The sequence below is a fragment of the Medicago sativa genome, chromosome 3 (genome assembly GCF_051527215.1).
Source record: "Medicago sativa cultivar Bolivia chromosome 3, Bolivia_mono, whole genome shotgun sequence".
Taxonomy (NCBI): domain Eukaryota; kingdom Viridiplantae; phylum Streptophyta; class Magnoliopsida; order Fabales; family Fabaceae; genus Medicago; species Medicago sativa.
Genome location: NC_140751.1, coordinates 44440888 through 44465668, shown reverse-complemented (window position 1 = coordinate 44465668; position 24781 = coordinate 44440888). Strand labels below are relative to the sequence as shown.

The following is a 24781-nucleotide window of genomic DNA, read 5'->3' as shown; positions in this document are numbered from 1 at the left end:
ATTGTGAAGGAACATCGTTGCAGGCAGAGCTGTTTTTCTTGTCTTGTAGCAGAGACACAACAGAGTAGTGGAGGTAGTGGTTGTACACTTCATACAATTGTACTTTGTCAACGCTTTTTGAAGATAAGCATCCAATGCCTTCAAATCTTCTCAAAATGGTCGTTGCTTTGTATTCCCAGTCTTCTGCATTGCTTTCGAATCCATTAAACAGCTTTTGAAGCATTAATTCTTCCTTCTGATGAACTTCAGCTTCTGGTGAATTTCAGCTTCTGATGAGGTTGCTTCTGATGAACTTGCTTCTGATGATGTCATCACTTCAGAAGCACTTTTGTCTTCAGGAGCACTTCTCTTCAGACGCCTTTAAGCTTCCTTTTTGTTGATTTCTTAGCTCTCTTTTGTTCATCCAGAACCTATTTAAGATGTAAATTTTTGACTATGGTCCTGTATACTTGAACAAATATTTTCTAGTCCAATTGACAATTTTTAATACCTTGTTATCATCAAAACTCTCAAGGTTCATAGTTAAACACATTTTGTTCCAACAATCTTCCCCTTTTTGATGATGACAAACAATAGTATTTAAAATGTGCAATTGTTGTTAATTCAATTAACAAGTTGACTTTAAGGGTATGAGGTTTGCAAGCTCCCCCTGAGTCTAATAGTTCTTAAGGTGAGGTTTGTAAGCTCCCCCTGAGTCCTATTCAAGTTAATTAAATTTATCATTAAAAACATAATAACTCTCAGAATATTCTCCCATTAAAATGGACTAAGAGATAAGAAGATGGTCCTATTAATTTAAATTTTGATTTTAAATTAATGGGGCTCAGAGCCTTTAAATACTATACATACTACACCCCCTTTTGTCATCAACAAAAATTTTAAAAACTAAAGACAAAAAGAAAGAATGAAGTAAGAAAAAGATAGTGAGAAAATATTCTATAATTAGAGCACAAAACACATAATAATATCAGAGCACACATGCAAATATATGTCAGAGCATAAATACGAGAAATATATCAGAGCAAAAACATATAATCAGAGCATGACAATATAATTAAGAAGTATATAGAATTGATCAGGAGCGCAATAAGTTCAGAAGCAAAAAGTATTTGAAGACAGAAGCAAAAAAATAATATCAGGGCAAAAAAGAAAGAAAAAGAAACTAAAACTAAACAAGCTAAATGTGTGCAACTAACGGTTGGCTTGTTTGTTCATCATTTCCATCATCTGTCTGATCATTAGTTGAGTTTCATCTTGCTTCTTCTGCATAGCTTCCTGCTGATTCTTCATCTCAAGCTTGAAGGCTTCATTGCTCTGTATCAGATTCACTTCTCTGATTTTAGCTTCTCTCAAGGCTTCTTTAGCTTCTTCTAGCTTTGCTTCAGTAGAAGACTTATACTCAAGCATGAGTAGCTTCTGTTCCATGAGCTCTTTCTTCAGCTTTCTGTTCTCAGATTCCAAAGAAGCATTTCTGTTCAACAAGTCCAGACTTCCAGATGCTGACTTGAAGTTAATGTTGCATAAAAAGCTTAGATCCAGATCCTTTGGATGCACACCAGAAGGAATAAAGTCTGTAACTTCCCTTCCTTTTAGGCTTGGAGGACTCTGCACCCATGTTTTGAGAATCCTTACTTTTTGCAGATTGTTGTCTATGCCTCTTAGCCAGTCTTGGAGCTGTTGCTGAGCTAAGTCTTGTTCATCTATGCAAGTCCTTTGAAGTTCTGACAAGACAAAGTCAACTCTCTCCTTTAATCTTTTCCATTGCTTCTCATAGCTCTCTTGATGGACAAAATTATTCCTCTCTTCAATAAGTTCGACCAGCTCCTAACCTATACTCTCACATACATTTTGCAATAAAGTAGAATCAAGGAAAATGGTAGGTAGTGAGGGTATCTTTATAGGTTTAACAGGTACTAATTGAAGATGAGAAGTTGATGTTTGGCTGTTTGTTGTGGTCTGAGGTTGAGTGTTGCTGGTTGATGGTTGATCAGAAACAAACTCTATAACCACATTGGAGACAAATTGCTCAATCTCCATATCAGTAGCATCTGATGTGATTATGTTGTCAGGTTCACTGATTGTTTCAGGAATGGTGGGTGTTAAGATTTGTCCAGAAACATAGTGTTCAGGAACAATATACTCAGGTATAGAAACATGCTCAGATGGAGAAACATGTTCAGGGCAAGTGACATGATCAGAGCTACTTATTGAGGCCATCTGTGGGTTTGGTGTTTGTTGTTGGGGGTTTTCTAAAGTGACTTCTTCATAAGCAAGCAACTGCTTCAGAAGCAACTTCAGAGGCTTTGTGTGAAGTAGGCTCATCATTTGGCAGTTCACCAGAGTAGTGACTGACCAAATTATCTAAGACAGATGTGTCTTGGGTTTGGTTGAATGAAGGAAATTGAGATGATGATGAAGGTTCAATATTCTCATCAGAGGGAACCGTGTTTAGTGGTTGAATCATTGGTGGTCTTAAAGGATTATTGCTAACAGGAAATCTATTGTAGAGATCTGCTTTTCTTTGAGATAGACCAATAATTCTCTCATCTATGTCTGTTCTAACAGGTTCATGAGAAATGTTGGTTTTAGACTTTATGTTTTTGATTTTGTAGATTTGACCTAAAGGTATATCATCTGTGTATGTGGATGATGATGAGGATGTGGATTGGGAAGGTGATAATTGAGTGGAATCAGATTCTACATCTATTACATCATTAGTATATGAGAGATCAAGATTACCTTGTTCATCAACAGCTTCTGGCTCAGCAGTATTGTCCTCCTGGACATCTTCTCCAGCTTTCACTGTCATCAACATATTCCCACCTTCTGAAGTTGCTAGCTCTTGCACAACTTCACTAGCCTTCACAACCTCTTGAGCAATATCACCAGCATCTTCCCTTGCTATGCTTGATGCAGGAACTTCTATTTCCTTTGCAATCTCCAGAGCCTTCTGGAGTGCAGCAACATCCTCAGCTTTCTTTCTCTTGCTCTCTGGTGACCAAACCAGTAGCAGCTTCAACACCTTCTACTTCTTCAGTGACATACACTGATTATGTAAGCTTTCTAACAATTGGCTTTCTCTTCCTCTTAGGCACAGGAGGCTGATCAGGAGCAATTTGAGTTGAAGAAGCAGTAGTTTTGCCACTCCTTGTCTTCTTGTTCAGAACCACTTCAGGGTTTAGGTCCTGAACCTCCTCCTGAATTGATGGCACACCAGAACCACCAATTTTGAGCTTGCCAGAGACTCTCTCCTTCTTGGATTTCTTAGAAGGTTGTTCCTCTTCAAGATACTCTTCCTTAGAGGTCACCTTCCTCTTGGATTTCCTGCTCTTGGCAACAGAGAGTGCTCCTCCATACCTCTCCTCTGGCACATCTTCAAGTCTGATAACTTCACCATATGTTTGGAAGTGATCAGTGATGAAGTGCATCTGAACCTCAATGGGGTCCTTCTTGCAGATTGGAGGGAAATTCTCCATCAGATTTGACATAGCTCTTGACTCACTGATGTCAGTGTTTAGCTTCTTGTAGGCATCCTTGGGAATAAGAGACATGTTCCTGAGAGTTTTCCCATTGATGACCTTTCCAGTTTCTGTTTCCAGCTGCTTGTCAGTGAAGAAGTTAACTCCACTGAGAGCTCTCAGAATCCCTCCTTGGTGAAGGATTTCTGATATCAGTCTACCATAGGGAACCCAGCATCTGTCTTTTAGTTGACTCTCCCTAAGTTCCTTCATCATGTGTTTGAAAATGTACTTGGGCATATTGACCTTTTCCTTCTGAATGAAATGGTGAAGGAAAACTCGATGTCCCAAAGAGGGTTGATCACTGCCACCACCTTTTGGAAACAGATTTTCGTTTTGGATCTTCAGGAGCATCTTCTTCTCAATGCTCAAATCAACATACTTTCTTGGCTTATTGGAGCTGTACATAGACTGATTAACAATTTCGTTCCAGGGGTTGTTCTTTGGATTGAGTATCTCCAATCCTGAGTATTTTCCAGTAGCATCTCTCCTGAGAACAGATGTTATAGCTTCTTGAGATATGTACACAGGAATCCCCATAATGCTTGACCTGATTTATGTGCATCTGAATGGTTCTAGCCCCATTTCTTCTCTTGATTTCCCAGCCAACATAGGATTAAGTAGAACATTTTCTTGTTCTTCAACCTCAGAAGCTGCTTTATCGTACACAGAGGCTCTTACCCCGAAGTGCCTTTCCAGTGTTTTATACGTTGGACCATTCAACATATTGAAGTAGTTCATCAGCCCTTGTTCTTTATAATAGCTTCTGATATCACATCCGTGATATGCTAACGACTCAAAGTCCACAGGATTCTCCGTTTGAATCCTCAACTGCCATTCTTCTAAGGACATTGTCCTTCCCTTAATCTCGTATGCAGGAGCATCTTGCATATTTGATTCTGGAATATCTTCTTGCATGTTGGATATTGATTCAGGGATATCTTGTTGCGAACTTGATGATGCCATTGATGAGAAAAATGTTTGTTATGAAGTGAGTAGTGTGTGAATTGTCTAAGTGTTTTGGGTAAAACATTTGCAATTCAGGAAGGAGACAAACAAACACAGCATTAATGACAAAGGGGTGGCGCGTGAAAGTATTTTCAAAGCTATAATCAGCATTGCCCTCTTAAGTTATACACCAGTACACATAAGCCACGTCAGAAGTTCTCAGAGTAACTGCCAAGTTAGTGGGTCATGTGTCACAAAAAGTAACTTCCAGCGTTTCCACTAACTCTGCTATTTAGGAGCACAAAACCCAGCTTCTAGACTTCAGATGTCGGAGTCATCATCAGAAGCACGTTTTCCTCAGAACCTCAATGATGAGCTTCTGATGGACCATAGCTTCTGAACAGACTTCAGAACCTAAATTCTTATTCAGGAGCAAGCAAACTTTAATTAAACACAAAGTTCATGTTCAAATTCTTCTTTATAAAATCAAATCTTTCCACAGTTAAAGGCTTAGTAAATATATCAGCCCATTGATTCTCAATATCAATGAATTGTATATCTAAAATTCCTTTTTGAACATAGTCTCTGATAAAATGGTGTTTTATTTCAATATGCTTGGCTCTTGAATGTAGAATTGGATTTTTAGACAAACAAATAGCAGCAGTGTTATCACAATAAATGGGAATACTGTTAGCATTAATCTGATAGTCTTCCAACTGATGTCATCCAAAGTAGTTGTGTACAACAACTTGCAGCTGAAATGTATTCTGCTTATGATGTAGACATAGCAATAGTTGATTGTTTTTTGCTAGCCCAGGATATAAGATTATCACCCAGAAATTGACAATTGCCACTGATTGACTTTCTTTCAATCCTATCACCAGTATAATTAGCATCACAAAATCCAACCAACTTATAATCTAAGGATTTCCTATAGAGGAGTCCAAGATTAGTTGTTCCTTTCAGATACCTGAAGATTCTCTTAACAGCAGTTAAATGAGATTCTTTAGGATCTGATTGGAATCTTGCACACAAGCATACACTGAATAAAATATCTGGCCTAGATGCAGTGAGGTATAACAAGGAACCAATCATACCTTTGTACAGCTTCTGGTCTACTGTTGATCTGGTATCTTCTTTGCTTAAGGTGCAGGTTGGATGCATTGGAGTGTTCATCACTTTACAATCTTCCAGGTTGAACTTCTTCAGAAGCTCCTTAGTATATTTTGTTTGATGAACATAGACTCCATCCTTGCTTTGATTGATTTGAATTTCGAGGAAGAACTTCAGCGCTCCCATCATACTCATTTCAAATTCTTCCTGCATTAACCTTGAGAATTCCTTGCAAAGAGATGCATTAGTAGAACCAAATATTATATCATCAACATATATCTGCACAACAAGAATGTCTTTCTCAAGAGTCCTTCTGAAGAGTGTTGTGTCAACTTGGCCTCTTTTAAAATCATTTTTGATCAGGAAATTACTTAGTCTATCATACCAAGCTCTGGGAGCTTGTTTCAAGCCATATAGTGATTCCTTAAGTTTAAAAATATGGTCAGGATGCTTAAGATCCTCAAAACCAGGTGGTTGCTTGACAAACATGTCTTCTTCAATGACTCCATTAAGAAATGCACTCTTAACATCCATTTGATATAATATTATGCCATGATTAACTGCATAGGAAAGAAGTAACCTGATTGCTTCCAATCTTGCAACTGGAGCAAATGTTTCAGTATAATCAATGTCTTCTTGTTGACTGTAACCTTGTGCAACAAGTCTTGCTTTATTTCTGATGACTTCTCCTAGTTCATTCAGCTTGTTTATAAATACCCATTTTGTTCCAATAATGTTCTTATGCTGAGGTTTGGGTACCAGATCCCACACATCATTCCTTTGAAACTGATTAAGCTCTTCCTGCATAGCTAGTATCCATCCATCATCTGAAAGTGCTTCATCAACTGTAGCAGGTTCAATCACTGATAACAGTCCTATCATAGACTCTTCTTGTCTAAAATATGATCTTGTTCTTCTGAGACTCTCTTTGTTTCCAATGATTTGATCCTCAGGATGTGAAGACTTGCACTTGAAAGTATTCTTGGATTGATCAGCTTGCTGAGAGCCATCTTGAGCTTCATCAGAAGCAACATCATCTTGTGCTCCTGAGGTGGGTTCAGCTTCTGGACTGACTTCAGATTCAGCTATCTGATCAGGTTCTGGAGTATCTTCAAGAACCTGTATCTCTGCAAAACTTTCATCTTGCTCTGGAGTTTTACTTCCAGGCTCTTTGTCATCAAATTTAACGTGCATTGATTCTTCAACACAAATTATTTCTGAATTATACACTCTGTATGTCTTTGACCTTTCAGAGTAACCTAAAAAGATTCCTCCTTGGGCCTTGGCATCAAATTTCTTTAGGTATAGCTTGTTATTTAGAATGTAACATATACATCCAAATTGATGAAAGTAAGAGATATTGGGTCTTCTTCCCTTAAAGAGTTCATATGTTGTTTTCTCCAAGATAGGTCTGATATAGATTCTATTTTGGACATAACATGTTGTATTCACTGCTTCTGCCCATAAATGTTTAGCCAAATTGTTTTCATGAATTATGGTTCTAGCCATTTCTTGTAAAGTTCTATTCTTTCTTTCTACAACCCCATTTTGTTATGGAGTTCTAGGAGAAGAGAATTCATGGACAATTCCAAGTTTTTCACAAAAGATTTCAAATGGCTCATTTTCAAATTCTCCACCATGATCACTTCTTACTTTTAAAATCTTCATTTCCTTTTCAGACTGTATTTGAGTGTAAAATTTGATGAATACATCATAAGCATTATCCTTACTTTTCAGGAATTTTACTCAAGTCCATCTGCTGTAATTATCAACAATAACCAATCCATATTTACTTCCATATAAGGATGCAGTGCTAACTGGTCCAAATAAATCAATATGGATTAATTCTAAGGGTCTGGAGGTGGAGACAATATCTTTTGTTTTAAAAGATGATTTCACAATCTTCCCTTTCTGGCATGCACCACAAAGTGCATCTGAATGATAGTCAATGTCTGGTAGGTCTTTGACAAGTTGTAACTTACTAAGCTTAGAGATTAATCTCCAGTTAGCATGTCCCAACCTTCTGTGCCACATCCATTTCTTATCATTCACTGACAAAAGGCAAATTACCTTCTAGTCAACCAGTTCAGAGAAGTTAATTTTATAGACATTCTCCATTCTATTTCCCTTGAATATTATGGATTTGTTTTCTTTGTTAATTACAGTGCAGTTGGCCTTTTAAAACATCACATCATAACCATTGTCACAAAATTGACTAATGCTCAAAAGGTTATGTTCAAGACCATCTACCAACCACACATTATTGATTGAGATAGAGGAGTTACCAATAGTTCTCGTACCAATGATCTTGCCAGACTGGTTGCCTCCAAACTTCACACTTCCTCCTTCTTTCATAGTGAGGGTGAGGAACATAGACTTCTCTCCTGTCATATACCTTGAGCAACCGCTAACTAGGTACCATGATTTTTGTTTTTCCTTTGCTTTTAGACATATCTGCAGTACTGACATTTTCAGAATTAGGTACCCATTGTTTTATGGGTCTTTTCAAGTTAGTACTAGAAGTTTAACTCTTCACTTCTTGTACCTTGTGTTGTAAGTTTGGTAGCTTTTGGTTAAACATTACCTTAGGTTTATCACCCTTTGGTTTTGATTTCCCAGGAGCAGTAACTGTTTTCTTCTAAAACTTAGACTTCAGGACCTCAGATTTAGGTTTCAACAGACTCTGAGGAACAGGTTCTGATCTCTTTAGAATCCTGATCTTTGAAGTCTTAGAATCAGAGTTGATCACTGCCTTTGGCTTAAAGTTATTTGGCTTTGAGGTAATCTTAGCCTTAGAGCTAGAAGCTTCAGGTTCTGATTGAATAGTAGTTTCCAACTTAGCACCTTCAAGTACAACGAAGGTTTTCAATCCTTCCTTGATGCATTCACAACATTCTTTGAGACTGATTTCATTAGGTTTCCCTCCTGAAAATCCAATCCCTTTGTCATTGTTTCTGTAAATGTTGTAAATCATTGAAGCAACTTTGCTTCTGTCCATACCAGATATAATAAAATCTTCAAGAGCAATTTCATACTTGCTTAAAGACTTTCCATTACACTTTTCTTGTAGCTTCTGACAAAGATACTTGATCTTCTCTTTATAAGTTTTACAAATGAAGTCAAAGCCTCTAAGTCCTTCTTCAGAAGCTTTTAGATCCAATAGAGTTGATTCTTGTTGTTTCATTAAATCAACATATTTTTCTTTTAAATCTTTCAACTCATTAGTTCTCAGTTCAAAATGTGTAAGGAGTTCTTTAAGTGACTCAACAAGTTCTTCTCTGGGAATTTTAGAATATACCTCATTTTCATCTTCAGAGTCTGAGTCAGGATCTGCTTCTGAAGTCTCAGTAGCCACTAACCCCATAGCTACATTAACATCTTCTTTAGCTTCTTCCTTTTCAGACCCAAATTCACTATCCAAATCTTCCCAGGTTGCCATTAAAATCTGCTTAATCTGCTTTCTGAATTTCCTTGTGTTGAAACTTGATTTCTTTGACTTATCCTTTGACTTCTCCTTCTGAAGATCAGGGCAATCCGCAATGAAATGTCCAGGCTTCTTACAGTTGAAGCATCCCTTTTGATCTTCTTTCTTGGAGCTTTTGTAACCACCTCTCTTGCTTAGAAACTTCCTGTTCTTCCTTGCCAGATATCAAGCTTGTTGGAAAGCATAGTCATCTTCCAGTAGGATCTTCTTCAGAGTCTCTATCAGGTGACTCATCTTCAGATTCAATAACTTTAAGAGCTTTTGATGATTTCCCTTTAGATGGTAGAGCTATAGATTTACTCTTTTTAGCAGACCATGTTCATTAAGACTGATCTCATGAACTTTGAGAGAGCTGACAAGATCTTCAACACTTAAAATGTTTAAATCTTTAGCTTCCTCAATAGCAGTAACCTTAGGTCTCCACCTAGCAGGCAAGCTTCTTAGTATCTTGCTAACATGATCAGAAGAAACATACCTCTTCTTCAGTATTTGTAGTCCAGCGACTAAGGTTTGAAACCTTGAGTACATTTCCTCAATAGTTTCATCATCCTTCATCTTGAACAGCTCATACTGATGAACAAGCATTAGAGCTTTTGCTTCTTTGACCTTCTTGCTGCCTTCATAGTTAGAACAGAGAGGAGCAAACATTGCTTTAGCAGTGGATTTGTCACTCATCTTCATATACTCTGCTTTAGGTATAGCAGTGACAAGTGCTCCTCTGATAATATGATGCTTCTTGTAAAGTTTCTTCAAAGCAGGAGTATGTTTCTTTCTATCAACAGCAACTCCTTCTTCATCAAGGATCAAGTCACCAACACCATCTTCATGTATGTCCCATAGTTCTTCATCTAAACCCACGACATAGCTGTAGAAGTTGGTTTTCCACCAAAAAAATTCTTCAGGATCTCCATTGAACTTAGGAATCTTTCCAAAATTAGATTTCTTCCTATCATCATAGTCATATGGAACAGCATTGTTGTTCGTTTAACCGGAACCAGAGTTGGAGGATTCACCAGACATGTTTTTCTCAGATCTTTTTCTGTTACACTGTTAAGTGTTAAGACAACAGAACAAGGCTCTAGATACCAATTGAAGGTGAGAAAAACACAAGAAGGGGGGGTTGAATTGTGTTAGATTTTTCTTCATTTCTCCTAAGCTGAAACACACTGGCCGGAAGCAAGTAGAGACTGCTTTTGAAGTGGCATTCAGGATCTAAATGCAGCGGATAAAACAGAGAGAGAGGAGAAGAAAGACACAAAACAATTATACAGGTTCCTTCCACAAACCGGAAGTAGTCTTGTCCCCCTTACACTTCCATGGAGAGTTCACTATAATGTAATATCTGATTACAACTGCTCACTGCTAAAACTAGCAAGAGACTTCAAATTGCTCAAGCACACAAGCAAGAGACTTCCTATGCTCCTGAACACAATCAAGAGACTTCTATTGCTCAAGCACAACTGCAAGAGACTTCTAATCAAACAAGATTACAAAGAAAAATGTTTGAGGTTGAACACTTGATATACAATCAGAGGTGCTCACAATACAAATCAGATACAGACTCTAAAGACTCTAGAATTTCTAAGATATGAACTTGAAAACAGAAATTCTAAGTGAACTTTGATTGCAGAACAATTCCAGCAGAGTTTTGGCGCTAGTAAATTGTTGTTGAGTCTCTACTAATCTCTAAGTCTTCACTCCTTTATATAGAGGTGTGAAAGAGACGTTGTGAAATTGCCAGCACATCAAAAAGAGTCGTTTGAAGCTTTGATCAATCACCAATGATCTTTTGCCTGAGTTGGTTGTTCTCCTATGAAGGATCAATTTCAAATCCATTCCCATTGTGAAGGAACATCATTGCAGGCAGAGCTGTTTTTCTTGTCTTATAGCAGAGACACAATAGAGTAGTGGAGGTAGTGGGTGTACACTTCGTACAATTGTACTTTGTCAACGCCTTTTGAAGATAAGCATCCAATGCCTTCAATTCTTCTCAAAATGACCGTTGCTTTGTATTCCCAGTCCTCTGCATTGCTTTCGAATCCACTAAACAGCTTTTGAAGTATTAATTCTTCGTTCTAATGAACTTCAGCTTCTGGTGAATTTCAGCTTCTGATGAGGTTGCTTTTGATAAACTAGTTTCTGATGACTTCATCACTTCAGGAGCACTTTTGTCTTCAGGAGCACTTCTCTTCAGACGCCTTTAAGCTTCCTTTTTGTTGATTTCTTAGCTCTCTTTTGTTCATCCAGAACCTATTTAAGATGTAAATTTTTGACTATGGTCCTGTATACTTGAACAAATATTAGCTAGTCCAATTGACAATTTTTAATACCTTGTTATCATCAAAACTCTCAAGGTTCATTGTTAAACACATTTTGTTCCAACATATTTGTGATATGTTATATGTTGGTATTTATTAGTAGTTATTATGAGCTTTATTTAGTGGAGAAATTATTAATTAAAATAGAATATTGAGGTTGAGGGGCAGAATGGGAATAAGGGAGAAAAACTAAGTTAAGAATAGAAAATTAGAAAGTCAGAATACAGAATACGTAGAAACTGCTTTTTGGAGAAAAAGGGAGAAAGTGAGAAGTCAAAGTAGAGAAGAGGAGCAAGCTTGTAGAGTCCGAATTCAACCAATCTAAGGTAAGGGTGGGACTAGCTTCTCTAATAATTGGTTTATAATTCTGAAATAGGGTTTAACATGATTGGTGTTGTCTGATTTTGATGATTAAAGATATTAGGTTTTGATTTGGAATTGATTGTTGAAAAAGTAGATAATTCAATGAATTCATGATTAAATGCTGCTATTGTTGTTATGAGATGTTGTTGTTGATGATTGATGCCATGGGTAATCATAATCATAGAGCTTGCTATGAATTTATGTTGTTCTTGAAGGTTTTCATGAAAAATGGCTCAAATGATGATTTTTGTTGAAAGGATGTTTTGGTTCAAGTTTTATATGGATTTAAGTGTCTTTTCATGTTTAGAAATGTTTAAACAAACTTTGGGACCAAATTTGGGCTTTGGGGATTCAAAATTGGGATTTTTTTTTGAAAGATGGAGTTTTTCCGAGAGCTACCTGTCTGACAGCATACCCTGTTTCGTATTCTTGCGTCTTTTTCACATATTTTTGTTTCGAATTGGCTTCTGGTGTAAACATGAAAGTTTTAGAATATTTTTTTATCTTTCCAGTGGCTTTGGTTTGACTTGAAAATGATTTCTAGATTTTGAGTTATGATGGATACACTCCAAGTAGGTCTTGGAGAAATTTTAAGGACACTTAGCATAACTATTTCCAAGTCAACCCGAAACCCTGTGGTTTGTTTCCAAACTCCAAAACTTGTGTGTTAGGAGTTCAATTAAGGTGTTTAAGAGTATTTAACCTATGACGTGATGAATCTAACTTGGTTTTGTTTTGAAAGTAAATTGGTTTTGTAAAATGATACTATGAGTCGTACTTGGTGAATTTTATAATTCTATTGTATTTAGCCGGTGAAACGGACATGTATACTCTACTACACTCATATGTGGCCTAGGTGTATCCATAGTTGAGGCATTGGATCCTAGTTGCTTGGTCTTAGTTTATTTGTTTCAATTATTTTAAAGTTGTAAAATGAGAGACGAACTTTGTCGAAAACGATCCTTAAAACCAAATATTTGACAAATCTTTTGTGGATAGTTTGATATGATTAAATGAAGATTTGTGAATGATTTTTAGGTGTTGAATATGATGTAATATGATGTTGTTCATGATTGATGAATTATGAAGTCATAAAGCGAAGTCGCTGTTGTTGTTGTTGTTGTTGCTGCATTGGTTGTGTCAATACATAATCATTTTAAGTGAAGCGGGTTGTAGCCTGACATGTCGAATTATGACATTAGCGAAGGGAGTTGTAGCTCTGTTAATTTTAAGCGAAGGGGGTTGTAGCCTGTCAAGTCGAATTACCACATGAGCGAAGAGAGCTTGATGCTCTTATGGTACCACATGCATATTGCATTTGTTGAGTCGTTGTTGTTGCATTGTTGAGACGTTGTTGTTGCATTGTCAAGTCATTGTTGTCGCATTGTTGAGCGAAGTTTTGTTGATGAATTGTTTTTGAAGTTATGTGAAGTAATGTTGCTGATGTACTATTGTTGATTTATGTTGTTAAATTCTTTTAATGAATTATATGCTTATTATTATTGAATGTGAAATCTCACCCCTTCTGTTTGAATGTTACCTCTACGTGGGTAACGTGTAGATAACCAGGAGTAACCGCTGATGTGAGTTGATTCCTCGTGTCGTCTTAGGAGTCGCTCTGATACGTAACGGGATGGGGATTAATTGTATTTGATTTTCCATTGTTACGTATTCTTTTTATAAATTATTGTTGGACCATTTTTAGATGGAATTAATTATGTTGATGACGTTGAGGCCTTTAGTGCCAAGTATTTTTTAAACATTTAATAATTTTCCTGCTGCGACATATTTGAAATTATTGACAGCAGTTGTTTTAAATAAAGAGCGGATTTTAACTCTATTTATATTTAATGATATTTTGAAGAACGAAATATCGCATCCTGTTTGTGATGAACTCTGATTTATTTTATAATATTTATATGTTGGGAAAACGGGGTGTTACAAAAAAGCCCAGACCTTCTCTATTTAAGAAAAAAGCCTGGCCTGGCCAGTCGTAGGCTAGGTCATAGGCCCCTGTAGGCCGGCCTGGCCTATTCCCATCCCTACTTTCAATACGCATGCATACTGCAACATTTTGTCTTTTTGCAATAAAACTTTTAAATACTATTCAATCGAAGGCATGTGACAACATCCAATTAAACATGATTCCAAACCTACATTTGTTAAGTAGAAATATACTTTTATGAAAAATTATACTATTTGGAATATCACCTCACTTCTATTCTACAATTATATTGTATCCTCATCAACAATGGATGAAATAAGTGAACTTTGACTAAATTTAGTTAAAAGATGAAATCCATGGGAATAATGGGCATTGACTAAAATTTCAAAGTTAAATCAAAAGGACGGGATAAGTTGTCATTGACCGCACTAACCTTGATTCACGGGAGAAGTTGTCAATTATAAAAGAGATTCTATTGTTTAGAATATCACCCTACATCAATTCTAAAATGACATCTTACGGTCATCAACTAAAATGGACAAGATAATTTGGCATCGACTAAAAGTTCAAAAATAACTTAAATGCATGGGAGAAACACAAGACAAGTTGTCATTAAGAAAATGCACAAGAGAAGTTGACATTGATTAAATTAAATTATTATGAACTTGACAAGTTTTCAGCAATAAAATTTCAAAATGAACTAAAATAAACGAGATAAGTTGTCACTGGCTAAACTAACTTTTATACACGAGACAAGTAGTCAATATTGTAAAAAATAATAAAATATTTTTCATTGTTAGTAATAAAAATTCAGAAAAATTAAATTTTACTCGTTGATATTTTTAATAAATTATTTTTAATAAATTAATTTTACTTCGTTAACATTGATTAAATTAAACTATCATGAACTTGACAAGTTTTCAGCAAAAATATTTTGTACCGAACTCAAATGCACAAGATAAGTTATCACTGACAAAACTAACTTTGATACACTCTTAACTATTTGACTTAAATTAAACTATTATGCACTTCAAGAAAATTTACTACTACTTCCTCCGGTCACTATTATAAGCAAATTTCTACTTTTTAGATTCATTCAATAAATGATGTATGTGGTCTACATTGTAGACCACATACATTATTTATTGAATGGACCTAATAAGTCAAAATTTGCTTATAATAGTGACTGGAAGGAGTATAATTTAAGAATGAACTCAAATGCACGGGACAAATTCTCATTGACTAAACTAACTTTGATATACGAGATAAACTGTCGTTTATAAAAAAAAAAATTGGTCATGCTAAAAGTGTTTATACTATTTGGAATATCACCTAACATCAATTCTACAATTATATTGCATCATCATCAACAAAAATGGAAGGAATAAAATAAATTTAGTCAATAACTGAAATGCATGGGAAATGTGGGCATTGACTAAAATTTCAAAGTTAAGTCATACGGACGGGATAAGTTGTCATTGACTACACTAACCCTTATTCACAGGACAAGTTGTCATTCATATAAGATTTTTCTACTGTTTTGAATAGCACCTTACTTCAATTTTTCAATTACATTGAACGGTCATCAACTAAAATGGACAAGATAATTGGAAATCGACCAAAAGTTCAAAAATAACTAAAAATGCACGAGATAAATTGACATCGATTAAACTTAGCTATCTTGCACAAGACAATTTGTCATTAGGAGATTGCACATGAGAAGTTGACATTTATTAAATTAAACTACCATGAACTTGACAAGTTTTCACTGATAAAATTTCAAAATGATGTCAATTGCACGAGATAAGTTGTCGCTGGCTAAACTAACTTTGATACACGAGACAAGTAATCAATATAGCAAAATATAATCAATATTTTTAATTATGAGTAAAAAAAATTATAAAAATTAAATTTTATTGAGGTCGACATTTTGAGTAAATAAGATTTAGTTATTATCAATATAAATGATAGAGAAAAAAAGTTCTTAAAAAAATGATTTAACTATTAATTTATGAACTTTGTGTACCGAGACGCTTAAATTTTTGGGTGTGATATAGTATTTGCCTTAAATTAAACTATCATGCACTTCAAAAGTTTTCACTAATATAATTTAAAAATTAACTCAAATGCATGGGATAAGTTCTCATTGACTAAACTAACTTTGATATACGTGACAAACTGTCGTTTATAAAAAATTTGTCTTGCTAAAGTGTTTATACTATTTGGAATATCACCTAACTTCAATTCTACAATTATATTGCATCCTCATCAACAAAACTGGACGGAATAAGTGGACTTTCACTAAATTTAGTTAATAACTGAAATGCATGGCCATTGACTAAATTTCAAAGTTAAATCAAACAGATCGGATAAGTTTTCATTGACTACACTAACCCTGATTCACGGGACAAGTTGTCATTTATAAAAGAGTTTCTACCGTTTAGAATAGCACCTTACTTCAATTCTACAATGACATTGAACGGTCATCAACTAAAATGGCCAAGATAATTGGGAATCGACTAAAAGATCAAAAAAAAAAATAACTAAATTGCATGGGATAAATTGACATTGATTAAATAGAACTATCTTGCACATGACAATTTGTCACTAAGAAATTGCACAAGAGAAGTTGACTTTGATTAAATTAAACTACCCAGATTTTGACAAGTTATCACTAATAAAATTTCAGAATGAACTCAAATGCATGAGATAAGTTGTCACTGGCTAAACTAACTTTGATATACGAGATAAGTAGTCAATATCGCAGTAAATAATCAATATTTTTCATTATAAGTATTAAAAATTCAAAAAAATTAAATTTTATTTCGTTGACATTTTGAGTAAATAAGATTAAGTTATTATCGATATAAATGATAGAAAACAAAATTTCTTTAAAAAATTATTTAACATTTAATTTATGAACTTTATGTACCGGGTCACTCTAAGGTTTGAAACCTTGAGTACATTTCCTCAATAGTTTCATCTCTTGAATAGCTCATAATGATGAACAAGCATTAGAGCTTTTGCTTCTTTGACCTTTTTGCTGCCTTCATAGTTAGAACAGAGAGAAGCAAACGTTGCTTTAGCAGTGGATTTGTCACTCATCTTCATATACTCTGCTTTAGGTATAGCAGTGACAAGTGCTCCTCTGATAATATGATGCTTCTTGTAAAGTTTCTTCAAAGCAGGAGTATGTTTCTTTCTATCAACAGCAGCTCCTTCTTCATCAAGGACCAAGTCACCAACACCATCTTCAAGTATGTCCCATAGTTCTTCATCTAAACCCATGACATAGCTGTAGAAGTTGGTTTTCCACCAAGAAAATTCTTCAGGATCTCCATTGAACTTAGGAATCTTTCCAAAACTAGATTCACTACAAGAAAAAATGCATTTTGCGACTTTTAAAATGACTGATTGCGACTGTTAGAAGGGTCGCAAATGTACATTTGCGACTGTTCCCCAACAGGCGCTAATGTTGGGGTCGCAACGGTCTTTTGCGACAGTTCATAGAACAGTCGCACCAACTGTCGCAAAAGCTATTGCGACAGTTCCCAATAGTCGCAAAGGAAGAGCATTCACATGGTTTTGAAGGGACTTGCGACCCTTCACAACTGTCGCAAAGGAGGCATTTTAATTTAATTAAAATGGGCTTGCGACCATTCACAACAGTCGCAAGTGGTTAGTTTTTTTAAAAAAAAATAAAATTAAATGGTGCAATTTTTGGTGCAAATTAGAAGGAGGAGGAGGGGGGGAGGAGGAGGGGGAGGAATATAAGGTTAAACCAGAAAATAAGCATTAGAGTTAGAACAGTAAATCTATGCAATAGGTTTAGGTTAAAATTAGGGCTAAAATATTCACCCGTTAATTTTTATATATAAGAAGATTCACATTTTAAGATTATGGACCACATTCCTTCAAAAAAAAGATTATGGATCACATATATTATTAAAAGAATGAACATAATTTTGAAACAGAGGGAGTACTTTGCAACAATAATGAGTGGCAGAGGCCGCGAAGAAACGTGGGTGAGGTCTGATGATAGTGTTGAACGTTTTAGTCGAGGCGCTGTTGTTGATGATTTGGAGAACATTCCGAGTGTCGATTCGGTTTTGCCGATCAACACATCAACTGCTTCCGATCTCAATGCCAATGTTGCTAGGTATGTGACGAACTGTTCTTATTTTGAATTTTTTGGATGAAATTTTTTTCGTTTATTTTTTGATTTGCAGTGTTGATACGACTCTTTATGGACATGATCCCTACTCTATTCATTATGGAAATCCTAATCTCAATCCACTCCCACCTCCCCAACATCATCAGAGTACTTTTGCTTATCCTCTCCTACCTCCCCAACATCAGAGTTATCCACACCAACTTCAGGGTTATCCACACCAACCTCCCCCACCACGTCATTTGTAAGTTTCAAATGATAAATTAAATTTTTATTTCAAATGATAACTGTTAACTGAGATTTCTTGTGTCTTTTCAGTACTGCTGAAGGATTTCCTGCACATATCCCCTATACTTTGCTTGCTGAAGCCGATGCGATTAATCGGGTCTTGGAGAATAATGCCCCTTATAAGTAAATTAGTTGGTTTTTCATGTGTCTTTCCTTATTTCACAACGGTTAATCTCAATTTTGTTTTCTTCTGATAATTTGGAACTATGTCTTTTTAAATTTTGTTTATAAATTAGTAGTTAGACTTTCTCATAAATAAGCTAAAACTTATATTTTCAATTATGGGTCAATTATTTGAGAATTATGACTTCTGTGAATTTTAATGTCAATTTCCGTGCTCTGAATGAAGTGGTAATTTTGGGTATGTGATTATTTGTGTTATTGGTGTTTGTTTGTGTTGTTGTTCATTATATCGTGATATTCAATTTTCTACTGGTGTGTTCTGGATTGTTGTGTGACACTGTTTGTTCAAGGTTGCTATGTGAATGATCTTGCCATGTGAAGTTTGTTTCTGTTGTTGTTCATTATTTCGTTATATTAAATTATTTCGTTATATTAAATTCTCTATCGGACAATAGTCAGACCGGCAATGATGTATGGTACGGTGTGTTGGGCGGTTAAGAGCCAACACGAGAGTAAAGTAAGCGTAGCGGAGATGAAGATGTTGCGTTGGATGAGTGGTAAGACTAGACAGGATAGGATTATGAATGACACCATTAGAGAGAGAGTGGGGGTAGCACCTATAGTAGAAAAGTTGGTAGAAAATAGGCTTAGATAGTTTGGACATGTAGAGAGAAGACCCGTAGATGCCGTTGTAAGAAGAGTAGATCAAATGGAGGAGAGTCAGGTTAAAAGAGGTAGAGGAAGACCTAAGAAAACCATTAGAGAAACCATTAGAAAAGATTTAGAGGTCAATGAGTTGGATCCAAATATGGTTTTTGATAGAACACTATGGCGTCATTTGATTCATGTAGCCGACCCCACTTAGTGGGATAAGGCTTGGTTGTTGTTGTTGTATATTCAATTCTCTACTGGTGTGTTCTGGATTGTTGTGCGACACTGTTTGTTCAAGGTTGCTATGTGAATGATCTTGCCATGTGAAGTTTTTCTTTGTAAACACATATTGTCCTGGTTGTTATGATTTTGCCATAGTCCACAAGCATGAAGGATTTTTCAAAGTGATAACTATACTCTGCCGAATAATAATAATTTTTGGTGATATGATGAGTCTGCTTGAGAGTCAATTTGGTAGTTATCTTAGAGTGCTTTCTCATTTCTTTAGAAGTACTAGCTAGACTTGTGAATTACTCTGGTTTTGTATTTTACTCTAATCAAATTGGTTCTTTCTGGATTTTTTTTTTTTTTTTTTAGGAAAAATTTCACCCTTGTTCACAGAGAGACACTGGCCAAAGCGTTGGATGAACTTGGCAATAATCCGGGTGCAATACTTAGCGATGAACGTTATAAAGATGCTTTTTATGGTGTCTCGGAGGAAATACTAAAGCGTAAAATCCAAAAATTTGAAGACTATTACGACTACATTTGCAAAGATCCTTCTTGGAAGAAAAGGCCAGGGAGTTATTTGGAGGGACCTAGTGCTACACGGCCCAGGCTGATTAGAGAGGCGTCTTCCTCGCAGCCAGCCCGAGCCCAAGGGGCACTGCAGGAACAGATTCAACAGATGTGCAATACCGCGGTTGATGCGGCTTTTGAAAGTATTCTTCCAATCCTAAGCCTAGCCCCAGCCCAAGGGGCGTCTTCCTCGCAGCCAGCCCAAGGGGCGCAGCGGGAACAGATTCAACAGGCGTTTGATACGGCTCTTGAACGTATTCTTCCAATCCTAAAAGACCTTCTGGACCGTCGTCCCCCCAACGATAATGACAATCTTCAGTAATAGGTATTAATAAAATGAAATTTTGCTTTTTGCTTTATTATATTGCTAAGATTTCAGCCGTAGATCATATTTAAGGCCGTAGAGGTTCCACATTCAAGTAACATTACTCTCCAATAGCTTATATCACAATTAATTGTTCAATATCATCCTTTTTACTGCACATATGGATGCTCATAATTAATAGTTCCGTTCCTGTACACATGCTCATAGTAGTTATATTATATGGGTTTTTTAGCCTTTTAATTAACTTTGTTACTTCTGTAAAAATAAAAAATAACTGTTTCTTTGGACCATGCAGGACCACCATAAGCAGAAAGTAAGCCACTGATCATGCTCATAGAAAGAGGCCCTCATCAATTGTTGATGCTAGCTTGTTTTCATCTTGCACTCTGTACATGCTGTTTATCTTTTAGATTTAATGGATATTATGTTATATGATGTTTAAGGATAATTTACATTACACATGTTTCTTGGTTCATTATAGATGGTAATTTTATTTGGATAATTTACCTTCCTTCTGATTGAATTTTTTAAAAAGTTGATAGTTCACAAGTACAAAATTAAAGTTGGTTCTTTACTTCCCCCGTATAAAAAATTTATAGAAGACTATTCATCGTTTTTTTAGGAATTATTCGTTAACAGTTTTCTGGAATCTTATTGACCTTTTCTTCTAGCTTCTGAGTGGTGTCTTTTAAGCTTCTCCAGTATTTCTGATGCTCTAATACATGTTCAATTCATTGATGGATTTATTCTATGATCCTGCACACTTGAACAAATATTAGCACATCCAATTGTTGATCAATACTTTGTTATCATCAAAATCTTAGAGGAATTGTACAAACCAATTTTTTTTCCAACATTCTACTCCAGTAAGGAGATGCCACGTAGTCAAAAATCCAGAGATATCGGGAGCGTGCTGAAGTTATTTGATGACAGTTGTGTTTTTCAAAATGATGATATGTCCCACTAACTTTATGAGAAAGTGGCGCGCCATAAGGGTTTTTTTGTAGGATGTGAGTTGAAAGGACAAGTTTGAAAGCAGAGATGGTGTCATTATATTTTTCTTGGAAACATAAAATTTCGATCTCCTCTTTTATTTATAAATTCAATCGAAAATGACATTTTTGGGGGCCAATTTGTTAGCTTGTATTTCTAAGTGTTTGTCTTCGACATGAGAAAGTTATTGTTGAAAAGGAATTTTCTTCAGTTGTAGGCTGGATACAAAGGCATTCGACAAGAGTCAATTTAAATTAACATTTTCAAGTGTTGAGTTCGACTTGAAAGAATTTAAATCCTCTCTTGAAGGGGCAAGATCAAAGGTCCAAGACACGTAGAAAGCAGGTCAAGTCTATTGAAGACTTATAGTTTAGGACCATTAGTTTTTCAATTATTTTCTTATGTATATATAGTGATTTTTCATAGAAAAACGAGGTCGCAAATCACATGCAAAAGTTCTTCACACTCGAATTATCCAAGAAGAGAGCAAAAAGTCAAAAGAATGTATGTAACTAATTTGATGAACCATACTTTTACCAATACAATGCAAATGACTTTCTTTTAAGTCCATTTGTTTATTATCTTTGAAGATTTTTACGTTTCTTTTAAATTCATAAACTTTCTTGTTGATCTCTTTTAAATTCATAAACTTTCTTGTTGATCTCTGTCGAATCAGACAGTTATCTTCAACTTTTTACGTTAAACTTAATGAATGCCATGAACACTCAAACAATTTCTAAAAAAACATTGCACGTGTCCTAAGATTTCTAGTTTGATCATATAAATAACATTTTAAAACCAGCACTTTTGTTTACCAAAAACACAGATAGTAAACAAATATACCTAATATGAATATCATGAAATTAGGTCTGATATATATACAATCATAAGGTGTCTTGATATAAAGGAGCAACAACATAGAGGTTACTTGGATTCCAATTCTCCACTAACGTTACTAATATCTGTGGTTAAGAAATAAAACCATGTAATAATGAACCTACATAGCAAGAGCATCCATATCATTTGTTTCAAATTCTTTGATAACCCAATTCTGGATATTCTGATCTCTCTTATGATACCGACCATCCAATCAAAAATTTCAGGACTCTTTTGGCACTATTTATCTAAAGTTGTTGAATGAGGAATTATCTAATGTTAATCCAATTGGTTTTGCAACAAAGACACATAATATAAATAATATGAAATGAAGAAATGTAAATATTTGAATTTGAAGAAATAAAACATGATACGTTTTGGACTTTTGGTGGGGGAGTGTGAAGAATTATGAGATGAAGTAAGTCCTATTTCTGCAATTCATTTCCAAATATCTTCACTATCAAAAAACAAAAGAAAACATTATACTAAATAAGTTAGATATAGAATTAACAAACAATTGCATCTACACAACCCTCTCAGAGTGAAGGTCCAACATTTACTTATTTATCATCAACTACTATAATAGTTGGTAAATAGCAACAATAACATCCATAAATATAGCATCATAATTCTATTAAATTACCCTAACAACTAACTCATAACTAATAAACCTGAGTAATGCTATATATCTAGAAAAATAACATCAAGAATTCTTCAAGAATAAAGAATTCTTGATACTGTTTTTCTAGATAAATAACATTTTCCAATAAACATAAAAACTAACCAAGTTGCTTGGGCTCCTGTGGCAAGGATCTTCTACCAAAGACGTACACGAAAAATACCAAGTTTGATTCCCAGAAGGAACAAAGCTTGCCAACCAATCGTGATACGATTGCAAGAAGGGCTTGGAAGGTAATTAGGGTTTAATGAAGCAATCGTGGTACGATTTATGTCATCGTGGTACGATTTTGGAGTGCGCATGCCTCTACGCATGAGCCGAATTAGTTGTCAAAAAAAACATATTTTACATCATATCATATTAATACAAAACTTAGTAATATAGTACATCATATCATATTAATACAAAATTAAAACTACATATTTTACATTATTATTATTTTTCAACACACAAACACTTCATATATCTATAATAAACTTAGTAATATAGTGAATCATATCATATTAATACAAAATTAAAACTACATATTTTACATTATTATTGTTATTTTTCAACACACAAACACTTCATATCTATATCTATAATAGAATCATAATTAGAACAAGTTCAACAACTCATGAATCTTCTTCTCAAACCAACCCTTCTCATCATGATGACGACGATCCTCCTCATCACGGCGAATGAAATCGTTATAAGTCATCACCATCGGCCGGTACCTGACCCCACCACGGTGAATCCTCGCCAATCGTTTCTGGATCCGACGATCGGAGTTACTGGCATCTTTCGACAAGATCATGTCGTTGCCGTAAGGGATCTGACGGCGGTGACCGTGACGGCAACGGCGGTGAGATAACGGAAAGTCTAACGGCAATATGCGTTGGTGTGGGTGGATGTGACGGTTGATTGGACGGAAATCGAGGAAAGTTAACGGAACGTGGTCGATGGAGTTGAGATTGAACGAAACGGTGTCGTGTTGTTGTGTTTTGGGAGAACTATGAGAGCGCGTGGTGGTTTCGGAATTGGATTCGGGTAACGGGTTTTGAAGATCGCGGGCGCGTGAGAGAGTGGTAGTAAAAAGGAAGAGTAAAACGGTGATGGAAATAGAAGTGACTCTGGTTATGGCCATGGTGTGTGTGTGTGGTTTTTGGGAGAATGAATAATGGACACAAATTGTGGGGTTGAAATGAAGTTTTGTTATATAAATGGAAATTAGGTAATGGACAAAGTTTAATGTTTTATAATGTTGAAGTGGAGAACTATTTGAGGGGAAGAAATTTCTTGCTTTTTTTTTAAAGGGGTGGAATTTTCTTGCTTGGATTATACGAAATCTTTGTACGACTTTATTTATTGTAGTGATATAATGACTCCTTCAATTTTTTAAGGTAACGAGTTGTCACAGTAGTCATTAGTTTATCAAAATTTTAAAATAGTTTTTGATTGTGCATTTTATGTTTGACATTGAAATAGTCTCTTAATACTAACATTAACTATATTCATACAAGAATTAGTATGACGGTTTTTAAGTATAAGGACTAATATGATATTAAGTAAGTATATTGAAGTACTAATATGACAATATTAATGAAATATTTTAACGTGAATGATTATCTTGACTAATATCGTGCACAATCAAAGACTATTTTGAAATTTCGATACATTGAAAGACTATTATGACTATTCGTTACATATTTAATGACCAAAATGATTATTATCTCTTTTTTTTAAGATAAATGATATTTGTATAATCACTTTTTAACAAATTTGGTGACAGTTTCTTCTCTCATACTCACATTATGATTTTACTTTCACTTTCTTTTGTTTTGGCTTTTGTAGTAATACATCTTTTTCTTCGTAAAATTATGATCGTAAAATTATTGTTTTGGTTTTTGTAACAATACCTCTTTTTCTTTATAAAATTATGTTTATTCCAAAGGTTGTCAATAAAATGGTTGTTCAAATAACACAGCGTGCAGGCCATGAGGTAACTAGACAAATTTGATTTCCGTTTAATTTGTTTTTAGAATAGAGCTCTTGGACATAGTAGCTATATTTTTCTCTTGGTTGACATAGCTCTCTTTGATGTGTGCTTCACCCAATTCTAGGATACTTTATGATTTTATTTGTCTTTTATTTTGGAATGTTGATAAAATCTAATGTTCAAGTTGCAATACCCTTCGTTTGTATGATG

The 24781-nt window shown here is 35.1% G+C and overlaps 2 protein-coding genes, 1 long non-coding RNA gene and 1 pseudogene across 3 annotated transcripts; 2 read left to right on the top strand and 2 right to left on the bottom strand.

Moving 5' to 3' along the window:
- Positions 1-2263: 2263 nt before the first annotated feature.
- Positions 2264-4484, bottom strand: LOC146937637 (uncharacterized; annotated as a pseudogene).
- A 7162-nt stretch (positions 4485-11646) lies between these two features.
- Positions 11647-13581, top strand: LOC146937636 (uncharacterized). Its single transcript, XR_015033306.1, has 2 exons — positions 11647-11707; positions 13306-13581. It is a non-coding gene; the product is annotated as an uncharacterized LOC146937636 (long non-coding RNA).
- A 4080-nt stretch (positions 13582-17661) lies between these two features.
- On the top strand, positions 17662-20547 carry LOC146937635 (uncharacterized). The gene is made up of 5 exons (XM_085751847.1): positions 17662-17848; positions 17919-18104; positions 18179-18271; positions 19520-20045; positions 20341-20547. The coding sequence occupies exons 1-4, from the start codon at positions 17685-17687 to the stop codon at positions 20040-20042; spliced, it is 966 nt and encodes a 321-aa protein (XP_085607973.1). The 5' UTR covers positions 17662-17684; the 3' UTR covers positions 20043-20045; positions 20341-20547.
- Positions 20548-22965: 2418 nt separating this feature from the next.
- On the bottom strand, positions 22966-23760 carry LOC146937634 (uncharacterized). Its single transcript, XM_085751848.1, has one exon. It carries the CDS (start codon positions 23717-23719, stop codon positions 23189-23191), a length of 531 nt encoding a protein of 176 aa, XP_085607974.1. The 5' UTR covers positions 23720-23760; the 3' UTR covers positions 22966-23188.
- Positions 23761-24781: the final 1021 nt, after the last annotated feature.